Source organism: Propithecus coquereli, unplaced genomic scaffold (assembly GCF_000956105.1).
Source record: "Propithecus coquereli isolate 6110/MARCELLA unplaced genomic scaffold, Pcoq_1.0 Scaffold461, whole genome shotgun sequence".
In the NCBI taxonomy this organism is placed as follows: Eukaryota; Metazoa; Chordata; class Mammalia; order Primates; family Indriidae; genus Propithecus; species Propithecus coquereli.
In genome coordinates, this window is record NW_012150408.1 from 459,535 (window position 1) to 485,945 (window position 26,411).

General features: G+C 41.9%; 1 protein-coding gene across 3 annotated transcripts in view; it reads left to right on the forward strand.

Moving 5' to 3' along the window:
- The window catches only part of RAF1 (Raf-1 proto-oncogene, serine/threonine kinase), an 82,644-nt gene extending 56,960 nt beyond the window's left edge, over positions 1–25,684 (forward strand). For 2 of the 3 annotated variants that reach the window (XM_012655154.1, XM_012655155.1), the window contains exons 3-17: positions 362–474; positions 2,395–2,497; positions 2,794–2,951; positions 4,648–4,746; positions 7,354–7,507; positions 10,841–10,868; positions 10,977–11,104; positions 11,797–11,914; positions 18,861–18,945; positions 19,626–19,802; positions 21,488–21,534; positions 23,575–23,693; positions 24,076–24,207; positions 24,332–24,466; positions 24,679–25,684. In XM_012655154.1, the coding sequence (XP_012510608.1) occupies positions 362–474; positions 2,395–2,497; positions 2,794–2,951; positions 4,648–4,746; positions 7,354–7,507; positions 10,841–10,868; positions 10,977–11,104; positions 11,797–11,914; positions 18,861–18,945; positions 19,626–19,802; positions 21,488–21,534; positions 23,575–23,693; positions 24,076–24,207; positions 24,332–24,466; positions 24,679–24,822 (1,740 nt within the window). In that variant the 3' untranslated portion in view covers positions 24,823–25,684. The remainder of the gene's footprint in view (positions 1–361; positions 475–2,394; positions 2,498–2,793; positions 2,952–4,647; positions 4,747–7,353; positions 7,508–10,840; positions 10,869–10,976; positions 11,105–11,796; positions 11,915–18,860; positions 18,946–19,625; positions 19,803–21,487; positions 21,535–23,574; positions 23,694–24,075; positions 24,208–24,331; positions 24,467–24,678) is intronic. The other variant, XM_012655156.1, reaches the window with a different exon arrangement.
- Positions 25,685–26,411: the final 727 nt, after the last annotated feature.

Below are 26,411 nucleotides of genomic sequence, written 5' to 3' on the forward strand. Positions count from 1 at the left end.
ATATATACATTATAATTATAGGTTTCTTTGGCTTTAAAGTAATCTTTGTATTCGGAAAAATTGTTTCCCCCAATCAATATATCATGGACTCCTCTCCCACCAGGTCATTATAAGTAATATAATACAGTAACTACATAATGTGACATAATATCGATGTTCCATAGTTTATTCAAGTGCTTACCTATTGCTGGACATTCGGGGTTTTTCTTGTGTGTGTGTGTCTGTGTGTTTACCATTATAGGCAATGCTATCATAAATGGTCTACCTACACCCTTATAGACTCGTGCATTTATTCCTGTGGTCACCTTTCCCAGAGGTGCTGCAGCTTGTGTTGGTCTTAAAGGTGGTCCTTTGCTTGTAGGTCAACGTGCGAAATGGAATGAGCTTGCATGACTGCCTTATGAAAGCACTCAAGGTGAGGGGCCTGCAACCAGAGTGCTGTGCAGTGTTCAGACTTCTCCACGAACACAAAGGGTAAGAATTCAGAAGTCAGTTAACTCCTCCTTCACATTAGTAAGGTTCTCCTAGCTTCAAATAATAACTGTTTCCATTTTTTTTTTTAACAAGTACTAGGTTCCTATAGAATATTCTATATTCATATACCCTTGTTTATAAAGAGACAAATCAGAAAAATAAGGTACTAAGAACTTGAAATTATTGCTTGGACATTGTCTTGAAAAATAAAATACATGTTAGGTGTTGACAGTGTTTCCATGGATGGAAACAGCAATGTTAGGTGCTATTTCTTGAAACAAAGATTTTTCTTTGGGTTTGCTATAATGTATTACATAGAGTGGGTACTCAGAAAGTGTTTGCATTATTATTTATAGTTACAGCAGTTACAATCTTCCTCAGAAGATTGACTCTTGTCATTCACGCATTCATTTTTATTCAGTTTGATGGGTACTGAATCTCTGTTGTTTGATAGACACAGGGCCAAAAGAAGCAGGAGAATTTCGGCTTCAGGGAAGACTTACAGTTTATCCTATTTCTCATAGGGGTGGTAAGATGGAAGCATTCACTCAAAGACTAGGAGTAATATCCCATAGCAGCAGAGCTGTTCATAATTATCCATTATGCATTATTTTCCTCTTAAAATATGGGGAAACCTTTTAGGAGATTCTTTTAACTTTACTCTCTTGGAAAGTGGCACTTTTGTCATTCATCTTTAGCTTACATCTTTCATGTTTCAAGGAGTTCCTCAGTTTGCGAGAATAGTCCAGAGAATGAATCTGCTCCAAGGGGTGATCTTAATTCCTCTCAGTTTAGGAGGCAGTTTGTCGAAGTGCAAATCTTTGAAGCACATGTCAGCTTTAGCTGGTTGTAGCCCTAGGTTGGTCCCCAAGCCAATCCATAGTGCTCTTTAAGGATTAGAGAGATTCTGAGACAGTGGAGGCTTAATCCACTCACCTCCAAAGTTGTTGTATTGGTTTGGAGGTATCCTGGGTTCTCTCTAGGACAGACAAGCATCTACATATTGATCAGAAAATAGCGCTTCCCTCCTTTTCTTCACTGGAATAAGCAGGACTTTGGAGTGATGTGGAATTTCCCAGACCTTGTATAGGGGATTTATATTAAAGAGCATATTATTTACTATTAGATAACCAGAAAAATGGCTTGAATAGGCTTCTGCTAGGTGATGAGAGAGGTTTGAATGGAGTTATATGTGTTATTCTCTCTTTACCTGAGAATAATCTTCCTTCAGGAAATAGGCCAGATTAATTGGACAAGACATGAGAAAGGAGTTGGGCATTACTTTTTAGTTATATGTATTTAATTTTTTGTCTTGTGTATTACTCTAGGCACAGAAAGAGTGGTTTCAGAGTAGATTTTAAGACAGTTATGTCTCCCATATTTATACATCCTGCAACTCTACAAATTTGAGTCTATTTAATAGAAAAGTATGTTTCATTTGTAGTTCCTTTATATATTTTCTAGATTGAAGTAGGCTATTGAAGACCAAATTTTGGTACTGTGGCAATATTTATAACCCATTTCACAGGATTTTAGGATTTTTATAGGATTTTAATGTCATAGAGTACAATTTCATATATATTTACTTTATCATGAGATTGTTACGTATCATTGTTTAAAGAAAACTTTAAGAGCACAGGCTTTGGAGTACAACAGACCTTTATTCCAGCCTAGGCCCTTAAACCTACCATGTGGCCTTAAGTAAGTTACCTTCTTAGAGTTCGAATTTTCTCATTTAAGATGAGGATAATATTAATAATACCTACTTCATAGTTTTATATGAATAAAATAAGTTAATGTATGGATTGGATTAAGTAGTGTTTATATAGCATGGAATAAATGATAGCTGTGATTTACATTGAACTCTTACCTTGTTTAAACATTTCCCTTTCATATTATGTTTTTAAAAAATGCTTTTAGTAAAAAAGCACGTTTAGATTGGAATACCGATGCTGCCTCTTTGATTGGAGAAGAACTTCAAGTAGATTTCCTGGATCATGTTCCCCTCACAACACACAACTTTGTAAGTTGCAGATCTCCTCTCTTTGTTGTATGTTGAGTGCTTTGCCTGGCATAATTAGGAATTTCCCAGAGGTAATAAGCATATATATTGTTTGATTGTTTAAAACTCAAGTTATGCCATTGCATATAATAACGCAATTTAGATTTCATTAGTCAGATACATACTTTGTGAATCTTACAAATGCTAGAAGTATGATTCTTCATTTTGTAAAAAACTCTCCGGGGTGGGCAAGGAAATTACTGTGTCTTTTCTCATCTTTAATTTGTTCAGCATAATTCATACCTTTATTCTTCTAGGCTCGGAAGACGTTCCTGAAGCTTGCCTTCTGTGACATCTGTCAGAAGTTCCTGCTAAATGGATTTCGATGTCAAACTTGTGGCTACAAATTTCATGAGCACTGTAGCACCAAAGTACCTACTATGTGTGTGGACTGGAGTAATATCAGACAACTCTTGTAAGGCATTTTTTTTTGTTTTTTTCAAAGAATGTAGAGATAGGGAGTATAAATACTTTTAAGGGTGCTTATTGTACATTTTGACAAGTTTGGGCTCTAGACTTGTTAAATGAATTGTTGTGATCCAGAAACCATCTACTTTCGAAACGTAATAGTTCTGAAACTAAGTAGGTTTAGTGTGGCATTATAACTCTAAAATGAGTAGCTAGTACCTGTTATCTATCAGATAGAGATTGACATTGTGATTCAGTAAAGAAAAGAACAAAGGAATATGAAAACAAAAAGAATTCTGGGCCGGGCGCGGTGGCTCACGCCTGTAATCCTAGCTCTCTGGGAGGCCGAGGCAGGCGAATTGTTTGAGCTCAGGAGTTCGAAACCAGCCTGAGCAAGAGCGAGACCCCGTCTCTACTAAAAATACAAAGAAATTAATCGGACAACTAAAAATACATAGAAAAAAAAAAATTAGCCGGGCATGGTGGCACATGCCTGTAGTCCCAGCTGCTCGGGAGGCTGAGGCAGAAGGATCGCTTGAGCCCAGGAGTTTGAGGTTGCTGTGAGCTAGGCTGACGCCACGGCACTCTAGTCCGGGCAACACAGTGAGACTCTGTCTCAAAAAAAAAAAAAAAAAAGAATTCTGGCTTTTTTCTCTTAATAGTATCATCTACTAGGTTGCTAGTGGACACTACTCTGTATTTTGTTGAATAGGCTGAACAAGCCATTGACATTGAAAAGGAGCAGAAAGCATAGTTGATGCTATTTTCTTCACCTCAATCTGGAGAAAACTTTATTGTTTCCATTAGCAGATAAGCCAGTTACCAAGATATAGTTCATACAGACAAAACATTTCATTATTTTACTAAATTTAAAGTTTAAATTAAAAGTGCACATTCCAAACGGCCTTTTAAACACTGTTAACAGGGATATAAAAAGTTGAAGTTTTATCCTTTTTTAAGGATGCTAGAAAAACCAAGGGAATGTTATCATTAAACCATGGAGGGAGAAAAAAACTCAGGTTTTTTGCTTTCATGGTTAGTCACATGTTGATTTACGAGTGAGTTTGAGTAGCATAAATGGCACAAGCTTTGGAGTCCAACAGATGTGTCAAAATCTCAGTGTTGTCATTAGCTGTAACCACCTCTGAACCTCAGTTCATGCATCTGAAAAAGGGGGTGTTACCCTCCTTACATTGTTTTTGTGAAGATTAGCTGAGATAACATGAAATAAGCACAGGTGCCCACCTCATGGAAAGAAGGTGCCTAATTAATCCTTTTCCTCTTATTTATGAGTTTTGGTGTTGAATATGATTTATTCGTCATATTTTAGTCTTCACCCAGGTGTTTCTAAGACAGAATGTGTCCAAAAAAGCTCTATATGATATAGGTTGTAAAATGCCCTATTATAGCTTTAAAAACATCATTTTGATATAGCTAGACATTGGAACAGTATTTCCTAGAAATACGCACTGAAGTTTGTGTGTTCATTGGCAGCTCAATATTATTCACATTCTGTAATCATTCAAACGCAGTCATTTGGGATGGTGGTCCCTTTACCTCTAGGTAGCCTGAAACAGTCAAGGGAAATGTAATTGGGAAAAAGTTCAGTTTGAGTAGCTGTAAATTTGCAAGGCAAGGCAGGCTGATTCTTTTTGTAAAATTACTGAAAATCTGTAAACTAGTCTTTCCCTGCTTTTATTTAGATTGTTTCCAAATTCTGCTATTGGTGACAGTGGGGTCCCAGCACTGCCTTCTTTGACAATGCGTCGTATGCGAGAGTCTGTTTCCCGGATACCTGTTAGGTAATTTTTTTACCTAATAGTTTTTCTTTTGGAAAGTTACATCGGGGTGGATGGGGTTGGAAGGCCAAATACAAAAGACAAGAGTTCCTTTGCATTCCTTCCCCTCTCTCTGTGTAAACCCCTTGCTGCCTCTGTGGAATTTGATGCTTGTATTATAGCCAATGTACAAGTTTCTCTTTGTGGTCCTGTAGTTCTTAGATTCTGGAAAGTGACTTTGACTACATACAGTTCCTTCTGTTATCAAAGCACATCCCTTAATATCATTACATTTTAAAGAGCTAGAGATTCTGCTTTCCTCAATATGTAGTGAGTTGAGCCTCAATAGAAAGTGTCCCAAAACTGAATACAATGATTCAGTAAAATTAAAACCCTCAACTTTGAAACGTTTATTATGGCTTTGCATTGCTAAAACCATGGTATTTAATAGACTGTTGTCTTCTAAAAATCTAATTAGATTTTTGATATAAATATCTTTTCTACTATGTCTGAGTTTGCACATAGCTTGTCTTCACTCTGTTTTTTAGCTTTAAAATCAGTTTTGTTCGATTCACATCTTGCTCAGTGTTATACATGAATTTGGAACCAAAGTAAAATCTACGTTTTTGTCCACATTATCTTGCTTTAATGTATATGTAATCAGGTAGCATTTAATGACCTGTATAAAACCACCACAGCCCATATAAAGCTGCCACATGGTGGCTTACGCCTGTAGTCCTACCACTTTTGGAGGCTGAGGCAGGAGAATCACTTGAGACCAGGAGTTGAAGACCAGCTCGGGCAACATAAGGAGACCTTGTCTCAAAAGAAAGAAAAAAAAAAAAGAATAGAATAAATTAGCCAGCCATGGTGATGCATGCCTGTAGTCCTAGCAACTCAGGAGGCTGAGATAGGAAGATCACTGAGCCCAGGAGTTCAAGGCTTCAGAGAGCTATGATCGCACCACTGCACTCCAGCCTGGGTGACAGAGCAAAACTCTGTCTCTTAAAAAAAAAAGAAACCATGGGCCGGGCACGGTGGCTCACGCCTGTAATCCCAGCACTCAGGGAGGCCGAGGCGGGTGGATTGCTCAAGGTCAGGAGTTCGAGACCAGCCTGAGCAAGAACGAGACCCCGTCTCTACTAAAAATAGAAAGAAATTATTTGGACAACTAAAAATCTATATAGAAAAAATTAGCCGGACATGGTGGCGCATGTCTGTAGTCCCAGCTACTCGGGAGGCTGAGGCAGTAGGATTGCTCGAGCCCAGAAGTTTGAGGTTGCTGTGAGCTAGGCTGACGCCACGGCACCCTACTCCAGGCAACACAGTGAGACTCTGTCTCAAAAAAAAAAAAAAAAAAAAAGAAACCATGGAAAGTACCATGGAAATTGTTAAAGGCAGCATATCTAGAAGAATGAATTTGTACTGAAAGGATATTTAGATATTTATTTGTGTACGGCTTTTATTTATTTGAAAAGCAAGTATGCCCCCAAATTGTACTTGCCTCTAAAGATTAGAAGAAACTAGGCCTCTGAAGCCATAAGCAGAGAATCATATGGGAAAGCAATTTTTCAAGTCAATGGAAAAATTTCCCTTGGAAAAACTAGCCTTTTATCCCTTGAATTCATATGTGGGTGTTACCTGAATTGAACAAAGCTCAAACAAATCTTTAGAGCAAATATTGAAAATATACTTCTAATGCATGTTCCTAGTTTGGTTGGTGGAAGAGTGTCGTTGGCTGGAAGAGGCCAGTGATTAGTTTCACAATTAGATATTGCATTCTAAAAACTGAATTCCCAATTATTTTGTGTGCTGGTTGTAGGGGAGAAGGTGCACAGTGGGTAAAATCTTGGCCATTTTGTAGATGTGCTCAGCAGGTCTAACTATGTGTTTAAAATCTGCCTTAAAGTTCTTTAATTTAGTCTCTAAATTAAACTGGGCAAGTTCTAGCTAGCTTTATAGGTGGTGGTTTGGTTGGCAAATGTTAATCTGTTCTTTCCCAGAAATGCTATAAAATTTAGAGTAATCTGTAGAGGTGATTTATTAAAAAGAAGAAAATTTATAATGTATTAGTCTCCTTTTTGTTGAACTCCAAGCACATATATTATTTCCTTTTCAAAAATTTGCATGCAAAAGCACCTAGGCAGAAAAGAATTTTCAGATGGCACATATTTGAAAGAATGAAACATTTTATCAGGTTGTATAGGTAGAGTTTGCCCCTAAGCATCTTTTTGTTTTGTTTTGTTTTTGTTTTTTAAGACAGGGTCTTGCTCTGTTGCCTAGGCTAGAGTGCAGTGGTGTGATCATAACTCATTGCAGCCTCAAACTCCTGGGCTCAAGCAATGCTCCTGCCTCAGCCTCCTGAGTAGGTGGGACTACAGAGCATGTAACACTATGCCCTGTTAATTTTTAAATTTTTTGTAGAGACAGGGTCTCCCTAAGTTGCCCAGGCTGGTCTCGACCTCCTGGATTCAAGCAATTCTCCCACCTTGGCCTCCCAAAGTGCTAGGATTACAGGCATGAGCCACCGTGCCCAGCCACCCTAAGCATTTAATGAAGTAGGTAGTTAAAAGACTACCAATGGGAGACCTGAATGCCAATCATGGAATTTTCTTTCTCCTCCTCACCTAGTTCCCAGCACCGATATTCCACACCTCACGCCTTCACGTTCAACACCTCCAGCCCCTCCTCAGAAGGTTCCCTCTCCCAGAGGCAGAGGTCGACGTCCACACCTAATGTCCACATGGTCAGCACCACCCTTCCTGTGGACAGCAGGATGATTGAGGTAATAGGGCCCTTTGGGGGTGGTGATGAGTATCAGTCAGTTAATGTGGGTGGGGTTGATTGTTATGTCAGAGAGTTTTGAGTTTCAAACCTGATCAGGAATGTTCCAGCACTTTCTCAGTTCCCTGGACTTTTAAAATTTCTTATTTATCCATACCATCTTCATTCAGACGGGCTGAATAATCCAGTTAGTATCATTCAAGTAGAGAACTAAAACTTCCTGAAAAGATGTTACCATTCAAACTCATTTTTTCCATGTCAGATGTGAATAGGACTTCAGTGAGCTAGTGCATAAGGTACATAAAGATTAGTTTCATTTTGGTGTGGGAAAGAAAATAATAGTGATGGAGAACTACAAACTCTCTAGAAGTCTTCTAAGTGATTTTATTTAGAAATAAGAGGGTGGAGTCCTAGGATTTTAATAAGCAGGTATTTAGGGAGATATAAAAGTGCCCAAAACTAGTGTTTTCAAACTGCTTTTTCTTTTCTTGTCTTTTTGGTATTTTCTGTTTGTTTGGTTTACTTTCTGCTTCATCTTTAATAACAACTGAATACACTTAAAATACTTCCTTTGTTCTTTATTCTTCTTTATTTCTCATTGCTTTGGACTAGAATAACAGCCTGAATGCTTCTCCCAGGGCGTGGTCCAGACGATTTTGTTTGAGGGGAAGAGTAGGTATTTTTCTTCATGCCTTTGCTTTCTTGTAATTAACAGGATTGCTAAGACTGTCAGACAGTAGACTATCAAAAATGAAACAATTGCTAAATTAATTTATATTTCTTATTAGACCCGTTTCCATGTTTTCTTTTGGTAGTAGAGTATGTAAGAGTAAAAAAATGTGGTATGTAGTATGCTGATACGTGAAGTAAATTTATCAAGTTAGGCCAGATATGGTGGTGTGCACTTGTATTCTATCTGTTTAGTTAGGTAGGAGGATCATTTGAACCCTGGAGTCTCAGTGAGCTAGAATCATGCCACTACACTCCTGCCTGGGCAACAGAATGAGATCCCATCTCTTTAACAAAAAATTTTTTTTATCAAGTTGAATTTTGAGACCAAGGGCATTAAGATTAAAATTAAAAGAAAAAATCAATTCCAGGCCAGGCGAGGTGGCCCACATCTGTAATCCTAGCACTCCAGGAGGCTGAGGCTGGAGAATTGCTTCAGGCCAGGCGTTTGAGACCAGCCTGAGCAACATAGCAGGCCTGTGTCTCTACAAAAATTAGAAAACTTAGCCAGGAGTGGTGGCACACACCTATAGTCCCAGCTACTCAGAAGGCTAAGATAGGATTGATTGAGCCCAGGAGTTTGAGGTTGCTGTGCCTATGATGATGCCACTGCACTCTAGCCCAGGTGACTGAGCAAGACTCTGCCTCAAAAAAGAACCCAAAACAAAAAACAATTTCAACCAAAGTCTAATGTTAGATTTATTTAGTTGGTGCTCGCATCAGCATTCTATTTATACATTAGAAACCAAATGTGTTGGTTTGGTTGATATGCCCTGAAAAATCCTTTATTAAAAGCTTACCAGAGATAACTGTGCTCTCTCTGCATCATAAATTGTTCCTTGAAAACCTCAGGGACACCTCCCACATCAGGCACAGTTTATCTCACTCAGACCTCAAATCACGGTCGACATACTTGTCCTGCCACTATTGTGAAGAGGGCCTGTATAAGCTATGAATTTTATTTTTTCTGCATGATTTTTTCCTAAATACTCTAAAACTTAAAGGGGAACATTAAAAGTGAATATTTTAAAATTTTTATTATAAAATAACTAGTACAGCTGTTGTGCTTAATCTTTTTTATACTTTAGAAGCAGAGTAAATTTTGATTCCTATTATTTTTTCATCACATGATTCAGTATTTTTAAAGTGGACATTGTTGCTTTATTTAAATTATTTGTAGTTCTCTTTAATATTTAGATTTAGGATGATAGAAAAATTCTTTCGAGGACAAATTGATCCAACTGTAGAAATTAGCACAGTATAGGTATGGGGTATATAGTGGATACAGGAAAGAAAATTACTCTTGACATCAAGAAAAAAATTCTAGCATATGGGAATATAATTCTGGTTAATAAAAGTACATTGTGCTATGTTTTGACTAAACTAAGAACAGATTAGTTGGATAATGAAGCTACAGCTGCTGAATATTCTATTGAAATCCAGATGAATTTTGGCCAATGTTTTGCCCAGCTGGCAGTTATCTTTTGGCACTTAAAAATATATGGATTCCTGGGCTTCCCACCTCCCCTTCCCAGACATGCTTAATCAATCCTAGTTTGGGGGGCAAGGAGGGAATCTTCGTTCTTAAACACCTCTTCAGGTGATTCTGAAGACTAGTAGGTTTGGGAACCAGAACTAGGCTTTGTTCTTGTGAAGATGTCATTGAGTGGGTGCATTCTAGTAATAGTTATGTGGAACAAGTCTGTACCATGGTTACACAAAGAAGACAGAAAGTAGGACTTTCCAGAAACATATCCTTTTTGAGATCTGTTATAAATTCTACTCCAAGTGCAAATTTTTAAAGTTAGTTAGGATTTAGGTCTCATGGAGGCCCTGGCCTAGGTAACCTTTGACTTCTCACATGAGTAGAATGTTACTAATTTCAGATCTTACCCATAAGGTATGGGGCCACATTTTGTGGTGAAGGAGGGCTGAGGGCTGACATCCATATATGGTGGTTTCTGGTTTTATTTCTGCCACCTACTGGCTATGTAAGCTTGGCCAAGTCTCTTTCCCTGTTCAGATGCATTTTCTTATATGTAAATGTAGGTTTTAGACTAGGGGATTTATGGTCTTCCCACCTTTCCATGATTTTAGGCTTGGATAAAGTATGTAGTCATGGTGCTTTACCCTTATTAGATCCAACTTCTGGTCAATTTACCCTAACTCCTAGTGAAGTCAGAGGGGGCTTGGTGAGCTTGCCATAGAATTCCCAATTTTTTTTTTTTTTGACTCCCAGTGGAGTAAGATTCCCAAGCTTTAGAAAGAGCTCAGCTGATAGTAACTTTGCTAGTTTTCCTTGAAAGAGTATGTTTGTTGTATGCATTGGGGTTTTCTTCTGAGAAAAAGAATGTTTTTCACTGTATATGAAAAATTAATACCAATTCTTCTAATATTTGATGAAAAACCAATCTTGGAGATATTGACCACTGATATTTGATGAATTTAATCAAGGAAAGTTGAATAGAGTATGTGATCAGATTTTTTATGTTTTAGATGTTTTATAATTCATTTTGTTCCTGCAAATCCTTCCCCTTTCTTTTCCCTCCCCCAGAGAAAATCTTTTCTGGTGTACAAGTTGACCAGCTTTCCTTTTCTGTTTCAGGATGCAATCCGAAGTCACAGCGAATCAGGTACTTTTCCATAGTCCTTTAACAAATAGTAATGGGCTTTTTCTCTTTATGCTGTGTATCTTCTGTTGGCTTATCCATGTGTGGATTCTGTTTGTCTTGTCTATTAAGCCTCACCTTCAGCCCTGTGCAGCAGCCCCAACAATCTGAGCCCAACAGGCTGGTCACAGCCCAAAACCCCTGTGCCAGCACAAAGAGAGCGGGCACCAGGATCTGGGACCCAGGAGAAGAACAAAATTGTGAGTATGAACAGTAGTACCTCCTGCTGGTTAGTGTTGAGTAAGAAAAGCCTAGTTGGAAATTAGAATGCTTTTAACTTGTTTTGGGAGAGAATTATAATGAAATACATTTAATAGAGATTATAAATGTCAGTGCCATTTCTGGCATGCTTGCATCAAGACAACTTGCCAGTTTGCTACAATTAAAATGTTATTTTCGGCTGGGCGCGGTGGCTCACGCCTGTAATCCTAGCACTCTGGGAGGCTGAGGCAGGTGGATTGCTCAAGGTCAGGAGTTCGAGACCAGCCTGAGCAAGAGCGAGACCCCCGTCTCTACTAAAAAATAGAAAGAAATGATCTGGACAACTAAAAATATATAGAGAGAAGAAAAAATTAGCCGGGCATGGTGGCGCATGCCTGTAGTCCCAGCTACTAAGGAGGCTGAGGCAGAAGGATCACTTGAGCCCAGGAGTTTGAGGTTGCTGTGAGCTAGGCTGGCGCCATGGCACTCACTCTAGCCTGGGCAACAAAGCGAGACTCTGTCTCAAAAAAAAAATATTTTCTCAAAAGATAGAAATTGGAATTATGGTTACTATATCTCTTTAAAAGATATGGGAACAGATGGTTTTGGGTTGATCCCTTTCTTCAATGCCCTCGTTATTAACAAACTTACCATTCTGTGGAATATACTAATGATGTCTACTTGTTTTCAGAGGCCTCGTGGACAGAGAGATTCAAGCTATTACTGGGAAATAGAAGCCAGTGAAGTGATGCTTTCCACTCGGATTGGGTCAGGCTCCTTTGGAACTGTTTATAAGGGCAAGTGGCATGGTAAGTTTGAGGCCCTCCCTTTACTGCAGGGCTCCAGGGAAGACAAGTTTCAGTCCAGAGTGGGTCTGGAGGAGAAGACTCAGTGTGCTTATTGGCTTGCAGCAGTATTTTCCCATAGGTACTCGGTTACATCTACAGATTGAACTTAATAATATGTATCTCTGGAATTTCACAGCATTCTTTTTAGACTCATAGTGCCTTATGAGCATCATAAAGTTCCCAGGATAATTAGAAATTAGAAATAGTGAACAAGATTTGACCCCTATAGCCAAATGTCAGGGCTGCTTCTCCTTATAAACTGATTAAATATAGTCTGCACATGGGACATGCTTTGAAGCTCCTTAAATGAGCAAGCATCTGCTGCTGTGGAGGGAGCATGGATTCAGGAAACTTAAAGCTGAGAAGGACCTTTCAGAGATTTTGCATGCAAGAAAACTGAGGTCCAGAAAGGGGAGCTAACTTGCCTGTGGTCAAACAATTGGGCATATGAAAGCCAGAAACTTCCTAAAATTGCTTCTTTTTGCTCTGCCCAAGGATTAGTTGTGAGTATCCCTATCAAACAGGGAATGCACAGACTTAATTCTCGAATCTATGTGTAGAATTAGTGTTCTTATTTTAATGGAAACATTTTGTCACTTGGAAGAAAGGTACCATTTAACGTCTGTAGCTACCTACAGCTTGTGTATTTTGGCACCATACTTAACATTTCTCTATCAGGTTTTTATTGCCTCTGGCTTTAGGACTTTAGCAAATATAGGCAGTATTTACCCAAAAAGTCATCTGTTCTAAATTCAGATTATAATAAAGCAAAATCTTAAAGTGCCCGAGTGACTATATTTCTGCTTTGGATGCCACTGTAGTTATCTTTATAGATAAACGGGCAAAGATTGAGCATCAAATGAGTATTTTCAACACCTTGAACATTAAAGTTCAAGGTGTTGAAAACTAAGAGACACTACAGTTTTCTGAGTACCTTGTTGGTCCTTAATACATGGGTTTTTGCCACTTGAAACTAATCATCTGACAAATTTCTGGTTCTTTAAGGGGATTGGCACAGGACTGAACATTTGTATATTACATGTAGGATGATTTCTTTTCCTTTGAAAATTGCATTTAATATATACTATTGGCCTGCCTCCCAAATCCTAGAGAAATGATACTGTTGCTGAATGTTTTAGATGTCATAAATATCTTGGGGATCCCTTAGGAAAGAAGAACATGAACATTTTGTGGGATAGAGTGCTTATATCTGAGATAAGAAGGGTGCTAGGGATTATAGGAGGTAGAGCTGTGGATATTAGGTACATTTGATCATTTTTATACCACATTTTAAAAGCCTCAGCTACAAGCTAATAGATGCAGTTTAAGTTGTGCCCAAATTTAATTTTCCTCTGGTCGAGTCCTTTAATTTTGGATTCATAATTTTTCAAAGCATTAGTACATGGTATTGCTTATGAGCTTGTGTTTTCTCTCAATAGTATGAGCTTTTAAAACTATGATAAGATGTATTTGTTACAGTGTTGCTTAAATAAAGACTACCATTAGTATGTAGTAACATGTCTTAATGTTTTTAAGATTCTAGGACTTTTTAAGTTAGACTCTCAAAAGTAGAGGAGCGAGGAGCAGTGGCATTTTATGTCATCCTTTCAGGGAGCAAGCCATAATTTATGGATGAAGAAGAGGAATGAGCAGTCAAGGAAACCATAATCTCTAGATTAAGTGTTTTGTGCTGTTTTTGAAGGGGGGGGAGGGGCACTGTTCTGGTTCCTGTATATAAAATAATGTTCTCTTCAATGTCTTAAAAATTACAACTGTTTTGGTGATTTTTGATTCAAAATTTTTTGAACTCAGCCTAGCAGCTGTGGAAGTAAGCAGAAAGGGTCTCAAAGCAACCAAGATAGAGGCCTAAGAAGCATGAACTAAAGCCTACATATTTATGTAAAGGGGAGACCCTCAGGCCCAAGCTCAGAGGCTGCTTTTGAACATAGTTTTGAGGTCAGATTTGCCAGCCTTTGCTCATTACAAATGACATGTCAAACGGTTGAAGCCAGCCTCAGAGGTTGTCAGAATGATGGCAGCAGGAATAATCACTGACAGCACGAGAAAGCAGAAAACCCCTCTACCAGATCTGCAAACCTAAGAAGAACATTCTTGGGCCACTTAATGAGGCCTGGTATAACCTACATCTGGAGAGCCCATCCCCACTGAGGGCAGTGACTAGGGTGTATAACTAGAACTGAGTCAAGAAGAAGAGACAGAATGGTGTTCATTCTATTCTGTTTTAGAAAGTAGAGTTGTAAATAATAAGTTTAGACAATCTCAAATGGTTAAAGCAGGAAAATGACTTTGTGTTAAAAAGGTAAAAACATTCCAAGTTATATTTGCCTCTGACTCTGCTATTAAAGTAAGAAGTTCTGGTTTGATAAGTAATAACTACTTCATGAGCTATCCTCCATAAAAAGTTACCTAGCCATTAATTTACCTTTGTCATTTGTATTACTTGCTAAAGTTCATAAGTACTGTCCTTTAAATGTTCTAAGATCACCAGCTACAAGGATATTTGGGTAATTCCAGAAGGAAAAGATAAAGTATTACCATACAATTTTGTACATGTCAGAGAAAGGAGTTTGAAAAGAGAGAAGGGGGAGAGCATTAAGTAGTATTACTGAATACCTATTGCATGGAGTGTTGGAAAGGTGGCCTTGGGAACACCCACATGGCTGCTGGGCCAGGTTTTAGGGACGCCTTTGTTTTGGGCCTAGCCCTGATTCTATAGACTTGGGACAAGGCAAGGCCTGGGGACTCAGGCTGGGCACTGAGTCCCAAATTCCCCTGCCAGAAACTATTTCTTGACTTGTGCTGTGAGCAACTAAGTCCCCAGTATTTCCTGCCAGAGGCTAAGTCTCTCTTCCATTCCAGAGCCTCAAACAGAGCTTCTCACTTCTTATTCTTGCCTTATAGACAGTTTCATCTTAGAGTTCATTCATTTCTTCATCCATTGTTTCCTGAGCATATTTCGACGGTCAGCATTCTTCTTAGGGCTAGGAAACGAGGCAGTGAACAAAACAGATAAAAATTCTTATGAAGTTTCTATTCTAGGAGGGACAATAAATAAGCAAAGTAAAATATATAGTATATTATAAGTGCTAAGGAGAGCTGGGCGCAGTGGCTCAGGCCTGTAATCCTAGCACTCTGGGAGGCCAAGGCGGGAGAATTGCTTGAGCTCAGGAGTTTGAGACCATCCTGAACAAGAGCAAGACCCAGACCCTGTCTCTACAAAAAACAGAAAAATTAGCCAGTGTCATGGTGTGCGCCTGAAGTCCCAGCTCCTTGGGAGGCTGAGGCTTGTACCCAGGAGTTTGAGGTTGCGGCAAGCTACAATCATGCCACTGCACTCCAGCCAGGGCGACAGAGTGAGGCTCTGTCTTAAAAAATAAAAAAAAATAAGTGCTAAGGAGAAAAATGGAGGAAAGTAGATGTGGAGTGGCAGGCCTGGTTCACTATTTTTAGTAGATCAGTCAGGGAGGAGTCTGCCAAGAAAGTAGCATTTGCACAGAGGCTGGAGGGGGGGTGCAGATATCTGGGGAAGCAGCAACAGCAGGTGCAAAGTGAACCACTCACCCGGCCCATTGAGAGAACTAAAGGAGATCTGAACAGCTTCAGTCTTCAGTCTTCATGAGCAAGGGGGAGACTAATTGGAATGAGGTCCGAGGGTGGAGTGTTATTGTGGGGACCTGTAAAGACTTTGGTTATTATTTGGGGATCTTAGATTTTATGAGATCTTCGGGAGGTTTGGCCAGCCTTTGCCTGAAAACCAGAGTGATGGGCAGCTCATTACCTGTCTGAGAGCTAATTCTAGCCCCACACAGTTCCTACCAGTAGAAAATCATTTTTTATGAGAGTTGAAATCTGTTTTTGAATCCCTCTCATGGCAGTCTTTGGATTATTTACATATAAATGAAGAGAATGCTATAGTATAGAATATAGCTTCTGGATTTTAGTAAGAATTTGTATATAATCTGTTACCTTAACTGTGTAAGGTGAGCTGCTGGCAGATGGGTCCCTGCAGGTGCTATGGGCTCTGTCTTTGGTTTGACCCTGTTCTGTCAGTGGCATGCATAAGTGGATGTGGATGACTTAAGCAGAAGTGTAATATATATTTGGATAGTAGTCAGGATTTTTTTTAAAAAAGTGAGAAGACTTCAACTGGCTATGATGAACTTTTTTTTTTTTTGAGACAAAGTCTCACTCTCTTGCCTGGGCTAGAGTGCCGTGGCATCAGCCTAGCTCACAGCAACCTCAAACTCCTAGGCTCAAACGATCCTCCTGCCTCAGCCTCCCGGATAGCTGGGACTACAGGCACGCGCCACTGAGCCTGGCTAATTTTTTCTATTTTTAGTTGTTTGGCTAATTTTTTTCTATTTATAGTAGAGACGGGGTCTTGCTCTTGCTCAGGCTGGTCTCGCTGTTGCTCAGGCTGGTCTCGAACTCCTGAGGTCAAGCAATCCTCCCGCCTCAGTCTCCCAGAGTGCTAGGATTACCGGCGTGAGCCACCACGCCCGGCCTATGATGAACTTTTAACAGGGTTAAGTCCTGTTCATTGTTCCAAAACATAGAAGCTAGAGGTGAAGGATGTGGCTAAACAATAGTATGTGTGAAAACTGCCAAGGAAATTCAGCTGACTACAAGGTCAGAGTAAGTCTCTGTGAATAGGCTTTGGCTGTGAATGCTGAAGTTGCATTCCTGATCAGGGCCAGAATGGGTGATGGTGGAGGGTGCATTCAGTGACAACTGGAGCATGCCCAGAGGAGAGCTATGAGAAAGGGAAGGGACTGCAAAGCCAGGTCTATGAAATAGGAAGGTCCCAAGAAGCAGCTCCTCCACAGTGATCATCCGGCATCTCCCTTTGCCTCCTTCCTACTCCCTAGCCCCACCCTGCCCCTTTAAAGGCTTTGCCCTTGGCTGGAGCCTGAGCCATCAGCACTACCATCTTCCTGGTCCTGCCATTCAGTTGACTACCACTGTGAGTCAGTTCATCTTCACAGGGCTTCTTACCTTCTTCATGCCCTCCTTTCTGTCCCCACTGTCAGCCATTCTGCCTCCACCTCGCCTGGGTTATTGCAGCAGACTCCTCCCTGGCCTCCCTCTTTCCGTCCTACAGGTGCCCAAATCATACCCTAGAGTTTCCCAAACACAACTTAGGTTTCTCTGTTCCCCCCTCACCTCACATTTGCTTCTGATGACCCTGGTCTAGAACATCCTCCCTCCCATTTACTAAAATCCTTGCCTTGGCTTGCATCCCATTTCTTTCAGAAAACCTTTCTGTATTCTCTCTGCAAAGAGATTTACTCAGATGGGCACAGAGGCATATTCTTGTAGTCCCAGCTGCTTGGGAGGCTGGAGTGGGAGGATTGCTTGAGCTCAGGAGTTTCACGCCAGCCTGGGCAACATGGAGAGACTTCATCTCTTGAAAAAAGAGATTTACTCCCCCTTGGGGAACTCCCCTCCCCTGCCCCAGCACTCCTGTCTTGGCTCTAACTGTATCAGAATTAACAGTTTTGCAACAGACTCTTGTCCTCCTACTCAGTCATAAGGAACTTGATGTTAGGGCTGTTGTGCACGTATCCTACATGCTTTCCCAGATCCAGTTTTCTAGATAGAAAGTAGCTCTGAATATAGTGTGGATCTCTCCCATCCAAAGTCAAGAGCACCTTCATAGGCAGCCCTGAGCCCTTGGTAAATACATGTGCTGGTGAACTGGATGAGAGCCAGTTTGGAGGCTGCTGTTAAACACAGGGACACATTGAAGCTTTAGATGATAAAGCCAGAGACCACAGGGAGACAGTTTGAGACCTATCGTAAGAACCATCTCTCTACCACTTTGCTCCCCAAAAGTGAAGTGAGGAATGCTCCAACAGAGAGGCTGCAAGAGGGTGATGCGCTCACTTTGTGGAGGAACGTAGTCACCTCCGAGGTGCCTTTCAACTAACTCCTACTTTGATTGTTGGAGTAAATTTATTTGTCATGAAAATTTGAGGCCCTAATAGGGCCTCAAGTAATTTATTATAATTACTATTATAAATGTATCAATATAAAAACTTTTGAAAGTGTCTTCTTAATCTGTAGCACACAAAAAGTAGAATTGATCCCTGGATGTTTCTGAAATTACATTAAGAGGCTGGTTTTACTCACAGTGCCTGACAGTCAGTTGTCAGTATTGCAGGTAGAAGAACAACTACTGGAGTCACACTGGCGTTCTAATTCTGGCTCCAGCACTTTTGGTTTTGTTTTTTTTTTTTTTGCTGTATTGCCTTGGGCAAGTGACTAAACTTCTCTCCTTGTTTTACGTAAAATGAGGGTAACAGTATTTACATCATGGGGTGGCTATGAGGATTAAAGGAGATAAAAGTACACATGGTGCCAGGATATAGTAAGTATATTAAGTAGTCAATATTAATTATTAGGATTACTTTTTGATGGTATTGAAGGCAAAGAAGCTTCATGTCAATATATATTTTGAATTTTTACTAGCGACCATATCAGGTCTCACTGAAATGTGGATGCTGAGTTTAGCATCAATAGCTTGCTAAAGGCCTGCTTCCCTACACCAGCCTTTAGGCCCCAGAGATCTCATATTTGCTAGGCCACTCACACATACCACTGATTTCATCCCCATAGGCCAAGGTTGTTGACCCATCAGGCTGCCAGAGTTGATTTGAATCCTTTAAATCAAGTCTATTGAAGGCTTGTGGGGTGGACAAAGGATAGCAATTAACCTAGTTAACTTTTTTCAGCCACTTGAATTATTTAGAAATTTGGAGATCTGTTCCATCTATGTTTATATGATTCTTTGTATATAAGTGATTCATTGTATCTTCCTCAAAACTAGGTTATTTGAAATAGTAAGATCATTCAACTGATTGCACTGACCACAAACTATTTGCAGGAGATGTTGCAGTGAAGATCCTAAAGGTTGTTGACCCAACCCCAGAGCAGTTCCAGGCCTTCAGGAATGAGGTGGCTGTCCTGCGGTGAGTAGAAAGCTGGCCTGTCCAGCCCTCTATGGTGACAGGGTTGGGGGAAGGTGCAAGGACTGCAGAGGAAGGCGCTGCATGGTGGCTGGGTCTGTTGGGCGTGGTCAGGACACACGATGGAGTTCCTGTGGTTGGACGCTCCTCCCCTCCGCCCTTAGGAGCGAAGGATATTTCCTTCCAGTTTATGTGATTGTCAAGCCTTTAGAAGATTCCCTTTTCACGAGAATACCCTCCTGGGCACACTGAACTCAATAGCCCAGGTTTTGTCTCTGGGTTTTGATTTGAGTTAGGGAGATATAGGTCCTATTTTTACCTTTATTTCTAAGAACCTTTTTGTATCCAAGTTGCCTTATTCTTGACTTCAAAACCTTCAGGTTTCAAATCTTTGAGCCACTATTTAGACTTGGAGGAATAAGTTATATAATGGTGGCTTATACAGAGAAGGGGTCCTTCTGACCCCCAAAGGGAGAGTCATAAGTATCCCGGTAAAAAGGCCAGCACTGAGATGAACTAATGGTGGGTTCCTTTGTTTGGTCAGAACACGAGCTGTATTATCATGCTTTTGCTTTTCCAGCCTCCTCCACTTGGGGACTGCGGGTGGTGTCCCGAACACACAGAATCTGGTGTCCATGGGAAGCAGAGTAGGCTTCCCTGAGTATTTTCTTTCCCCTCCCCAGCAAAACACGGCACGTGAACATTCTGCTCTTCATGGGGTACATGACAAAGGACAACCTGGCAATTGTGACCCAGTGGTGTGAGGGCAGCAGCCTCTACAAACACCTGCACGTCCAGGAGACCAAGTTTCAGATGTTCCAGTTAATTGACATTGCCCGGCAGACAGCTCAGGGAATGGAGTGAGTAAATGGCCTGATGACTCTCTCTGGGGCCCCAGCATCAACTTGTCCCTAAAACGGAACCAGGATCCAGAAAAGCCTTCTAGTCCATTAAGTGATTCAGTGATGTCTTTGCACAGCTGAAAACAAGCCTCTGAGTTGGGCTGGAGGGGATCAGTTACCAGGAACGAGAATTTCAGATTCTTCACCCAAGTGATGCCTCTTTGGGACTCAGATTCAGGCTCCAGCTGCTCCCCTCAATCTCTCCAGAGACCTGAGAGTGTAGTGGGGGCAGGTACCTTCTGCTTGGACAGCTGCAGCAGTGCCCTGCTCAGATGTCTGAGGTGTGGCCCATCCACAAGCATGTGTGTGTTCCACATGAGGGTTTGATCGGATGTTACTTTTCGGGTATTGTCCTTTCAGAGAAAGCTTTTTAAAGGTCACCCTTAGCTTCCCCTTTAGATACTGCTCTCCAGGGTGTGTGCTTGACACATGCCTCCATGAAAAGGGGCATATGTGTGTGTTCCTTTCCTGTCTCACCCAGGGAAGTGCTTCTCAGGCTTTTCCTCCGAAGTGCCACTATGGCGGAGAGGGGCAGGAACCTCAGATAAATCTCTGCTTGCAAGTACTACATACATTCTCATATTCTGTCTTTAAAATTCATATGGAGGTTACATTCTGTGTATTTTAAGAAATAAATAGTCAGAATTACTTTCAAGAAAAAACTTGAGATATGCATTTATTGAGAAAAAAATGTATTGAGATATAAATCACATACCATAGAACTCATCCTTTTAAAGCATTCAACTCATTAAATTTTTAGTATATTCAGAGTTGTGCAACTATCACCACTATCTAATTTTAGAACAATTTCATCACTCCAGAAAGAAACCCTGTTAGCAGTCACTCCCTATATCTCCCACGCCGTGACAATTTTTCTGTGGATTTTGCCTGTTTTGTACATTTCATATAAATGGAATCATGTAAGGTGTAGGACAGTCATATACTGCCTAACGACATTTTGGTCAACAACAGACTGCATGTGGGATGGTGGGCACACGTGATGACCATTTCTGTGTTTAGAGACACAAATACATTGTGTAACAGTTGCCTATGGTACTCAGTACAGTCACGTGCTGTGCAGGTGTGTAGCCAGGAGCAACAGGCCATACCACATAGCCTAGGTGTGTAGCAGACTGTACCATCTAGGTTTGTGTCAACGCACCCTACGATGCCGGCACAATGATTAAATCACCTAGTGATGCCTGTTTCTCAGAAGACATCCGTATCATTAAGCAACATGTAACTGTATATATAAGATGTGCTCTTTTATGCCTGGATTCTTCAGCATGTTTTCAAGGTTGGTTGTGACACGTGTCGGTACTTCAGTCCTTTCTGTGGCTGAATAACATTCCATTGTATGGGAAGACCACATTATTTATTCATCGATTGTTGGACATTGGGTTATCAGAATTACTTTTGAGTAATATTGATGCTTAAAGAAGTGTCAGCATGTTTGTGCCGTGGCCTCCCCCTTAGGTAAGGAGTAGTGTGGACCAGGCTGACCAGCACAGGGCCAGTCCATGTGTGTAACATCCCACTGGGAGCTGGGCCTTCAGGTGGCTTTACTTCTTAGCTGCAGTTTGAAACTGCTTTCTACCCATGTCCCTCAGAGTGTTTTTAATAGATTTATTTTTCCTTCACAGCTATTTGCATGCAAAGAACATCATTCACAGAGACATGAAATCCAACAGTATCCTTTGGTTGTTGAGTTTCTTTTGACTGCTCAGTTCTAAATTTAGGGAAACCAAAGGGAGCCTTTTTATCACAAGTGGCTCTTGGTGTCTGTCTTTTTAGGAAAAGAGGTAAAGGAGGGGAAGAAGCAAAAGTCACAAAGTTAGTTCTTTAAGAAACAAAATTTTGGCTGGGCACGGTGGCTCACGCCTGTAATACTAGCACTTTGGGAGGCCAAGGCGGGAAGATTGCTTGCGTTCAGGAGTTGGAGACCCCATCCCTACAAAAAATAGAAAAATTAGCCAGGTGGTGGTGCATGCCTGTAGTCCCAGCTACTTGGGAAGCTAAGCTAGGAGGATTGCCTGAGTCCAGGAGTTTGAGGTTGCTGTGAGCTACAATCCGGCCACTGTATTCCGTCTGGAGTGACAGAGCAAGAATCTGTCTCAAAAAAAAAAATAAATAAAATCTAAGGTATACGTTAGGATTGGCGTGCCCTTCAACAACTTCTGCTTCATCTGTACTGTGATGAGAGTGATGTTTAGGGAAGGTCCTTTCTAAGTTTATCTCAGCAAAAGTGATTTGGAAACATTCCCACCAGAATTGAGATACATGTTTGGGTTAAGCTTGAAATAGGCATTATTTTATTACACTGTTCATTACTCAATTTAACTTGTGGGGGTTGGGCTTTTGTCTTTTATGTTTATTTCGAGTTTATGGACAGTGTGTGTGTATCTGGTCAGAAAGTAGCTACAAGCCAAATGTTGCAAGATCTCACTTAAAATCATGTTTTCTTGAATGTCCACAAGTGGTTTTCTTTAAGGTCACTGTTGGAAACAGTCCCTCCCCATTTCTAAGACTTAATTTATTTTTGTGGAAGGGAGAATGAACGAAGGTGTTTTTCATGCTGAAAGGCATGGGATTTAACAAGTTTTTTTTTTTTTTTTTGAGACAGAGTCTCACTCTGTTGCGCGGGCTAGAGTGCCGTGGCGTCAGCCTAGCTCACAGCAACCTCAAACTCCTGGGCTCAGCAATCCTACTGCCTCAGCCTCCCGAGTAGCTGGGACTGCAGGCATGCGCCACCATGCCCGGCTAATTTTTTCTATATATTTTTAGTTGGCCGATTAATTTCTTTCTATTTTTAGTAGAGACGGGGTCTCGCTCTTGCTCAGGCTGGTTTCGAACTCCTGAGCTCAAACAACCCGCCCGCCTCGGCCTCCCAGAGAGCTAGGATTACAGGCGTGAGCCACCGCGCCCGGCCAGGATTTAACAAGTTTTGAATCTGCCACCTTCCCCTACAGCTGAACTTTGTTTCTTGGCTGGGGAGAGGCACAATAGTGGTGTTGAGTTGGATTTTGGGACATAGCCTGTTTTGGGTACAAGTCTAAGGCATGGAACACCTTTCACTGGTAGAGGTTTTGGGCAGCCAAACATTGTATCATGAAAACAGACACCACAGATTTAAGGAGGTGTGAATTCCTGGGCACCAGCAGGTCACAAATTGGACTTAAACTGCCTGACTTCTTTACCCAGAAGCAAGCTGACTGCTTCTCAGTTTGAAGTCACCAAGTGGCACCAATTCTAGCGAGAAATTTCTTATGACAACATTTAGCTCTCAGTAAGGGATTTGCTATTTTGTTAACCACTCGTGTCAGTTGCTTATTTGAGGGGGACACAGGCAGAAACAACTGTAAGCCATCAGCAGGCCATGCTCGGCCCTCTGGGGAGCACCCGAGGGCAACCTCTGCTCGTCTTGGGGTTTCGGGCACCTCTGTTACATGGGAAGGTCACAAGGCCAGGGACCTGGCGCCTAGATGTGGAAATGGGGAAAAGAAGCAGGTGGAGAACTTTGGCTTGTTTTTGGCTGGGGCCAAATAATCTGGCACACTGGGCAATCCTTGTTTGCCTCCTGGAAGAAGGGTCTGAAACCACAGCACATGCAGCACAGAGAGGGCTGGGACAGAAGGGAGGTGGAGAAAGTAGTGTTATAACGAATTTTGGGAAGTTTTTCAAAATTAACTTGACCATTCTTTTGAAACTAGAGTCCTTAACAAGCATTGAGATATATTTCTCCATGAAGGCCTAACGGTGAAAATCGGAGACTTTGGTTTGGCAACAGTCAAGTCGCGCTGGAGTGGTTCTCAGCAGGTTGAACAACCCACTGGCTCTGTCCTGTGGATGGTGAGGAACCTAGGCTCCCACTAGCAGTGTTCAGGTACAGGGCGAAAAGAAATGCCCCGGAGCTCTGTGCACGCTTAAAGCATTCCTGTTTGTTTCCCCAGTGTCCAGGTGACCCCCAGTGTCAGCTAGCCTGGGGCAAATGTGGATTTCCCCGAGGAAGGTGAAGGTTAGAACCATTCTGAAGCTTAGCGTGGATAGGAGTTAGCAAGCTGGGTGACGGAAGTGCAGGGTCCTGGTCAAATAGGATTCCTGAGCTGGCTTTAGCCGGTGCCTGAGAGTCAGAGTCCTCTGGGGAAGAGGAATGGACTCTTTGATGGGACAGCCTGTCCCTGGATGTCTGTTGGGCCCATCACATGGTGCTGAATGCACTTTGTCCCTGTAGGCCCCAGAGGTGATCCGAATGCAGGATAACAACCCATTCAGCTTCCAGTCTGATGTCTACTCCTATGGCATCGTGTTGTATGAGCTGATGACGGGAGAGCTTCCTTACTCCCACATCAACAACCGAGATCAGGTGAGTCTGCCTGGCGCCTAAGGACCAAAGTTGTGGGCTTCCTGCCAACCTCAGCAGCAAAAGGGTTAGGAGTTGTTACTGTCTGTTCACTGATCCATTTGCTCAGCTGTTTTCTTTCCCTTAGATCATCTTCATGGTAGGCCGAGGGTATGCCTCCCCAGATCTCAGTAAGTTATACAAGAATTGCCCCAAAGCAATGAAGAGGCTGGTAGCTGACTGTGTGAAGAAAGTTAAGGAAGAGAGGCCTCTTTTTCCCCAGGTAAGCCTTAACTCAGGGGTGCTGGGACTGGATTAAAGCGAGAGTTCTTAATGATAGCAGTAAGGGGGAGGTATTGTTTTATAGGAAGGGGACCCGTGTCCTCCAGTAGATGGGGAGGTGATACAGCCTGTGTCTTTGGACTCCTGATTGAAAGCTGCTGCTGAGAAAGCACCAAGCCCCAGCTAATAAGACCATTCTGGGCCTTGTTTCAGATCCTGTCTTCCATCGAGCTGCTCCAACACTCTCTGCCGAAGATCAACCGGAGCGCTTCTGAGCCATCCCTGCACCGGGCGGCCCACACTGAGGACATCAATGCTTGCACGCTGACCACGTCCCCGCGACTGCCTGTCTTCTAGTTGACTTTGCACCTGCACCCAGGCCGCCAGGGGAGGAAGGGAGGTCAGCAGGCACCACTCTTCTGCCCTTTCTATGGGGCAGAGCACGTTTTCAGAGAAGCTGCTGCTAAGACCTTCTAGACTGCTCACAGGGCCTTAACTTCACGTTGCCTTCTTTTCTACCCCTTTCGGCCCTGGGAGAGGGAAGCCATTCGAGACGCTGGTCTGTCCTGCTCCCTCCCCGCATGCCCCATGCTCAGGGCCCGACCTCCAGATGTACACATGGATGCTGATGGCAATACAAAAGCTGGGGCCCCAGCTGTTGGCTAATTGAGTACTTTTAGGGGGAAGTAAAGGTAGCAGGCAGTCCAGCCCTGATGTAGGGACACGTGGGACTTTGGAAATCAGCTTCTGGAGGAATCCGTATGACATGAGGGACTTTCTTCAGAGATAGTGGTGCAGCACCAGACATTTTGCACATAATGCACGCACCAAGCAGCCCAGGACTGCTGAGATTCCGGCCGCCTGAAGGAGCCTGCTTGTACTATGGACCTTGGGGACGCGTCCTCCTTTCACAGCCTCTGAGGTGTCTAGTGCATTGGGATGGTTTTCCGGGTGAGGCGCTTGGCCTGCCCTCCCCGTCTCGGCCCTCCCAGGGAGCAGTCTTCCATCATGCTGAACTTCGTCTTCCAGGAGCTGCCCCTATGGGGTGGGGCTACAGGGCCAGCCTTGTTGCTCTAGTCACCATGTGGACGCAAGGAAGCCAGGAGCACAGGTTTTCTTGATGATTTGGGTTTTAATTGTTTTTATTGCGCCTGACAAAATACAGTTATCTGATGGCCCCTCAATTATGCTATTTTAATAAAATAAATTAAATTTAGGTCTAATGGCTATTACCTCCTTTTCAGGTGATACTGAGCTTACAGTTTCAGCCCTCCCTCTGTTCACACCCTTGAGCAGAAGTCAAGAAGCAGAAAATGGGCCCAGAGCCTCAACTGGGAATGAATTTTATTTAGCCTTTGTCTGTTATTTATAATCCTTTACTGAAGAGCTAACTAAAAAAATTAATGCATTTTATAAAATATTTGGTATTATCTGGTAGTTTTTCTTTTTTACAAAAATAGATGCTAAATTCAGGCTTGGAACGAGTTTGTTCTGGTTCACAAGGTTGTACCTGCTTTCGGTCTGGATGGATCAGAAACCTCCCTGGGTGCTGTGAAATTTTTTACAAAATTCCTAATTAAAGCCTGGTTTTACAGATAAGAATAGATGGCTTGAGTACGAAGCACACGTTTCATAAACACACGTGTGTTCTGAGCCCTCAAAACAATGACCCTGATGGGCACAAGCCCACGGGTGAGAGCGGGGCCGCCTCTGCTCCAGGCCCCAGCACCAACCAGACGGGAGGGCTGGACTGCTACGTCCCCACCCAGTACTTCTCCTTAACTTCAAGAACCTCCCTAACAGGGAAAAAGATTTACACTTTCACTTTTTTTGCTGCAAATATGGCAACAAGACTACTCAGAAGAATGACTATCCTTAAAGCCTTTAGTAATGTTTTATGCCACAGCTGTGCAGGGCTCACTTAACATTGTATGTTCTTGGGAAAG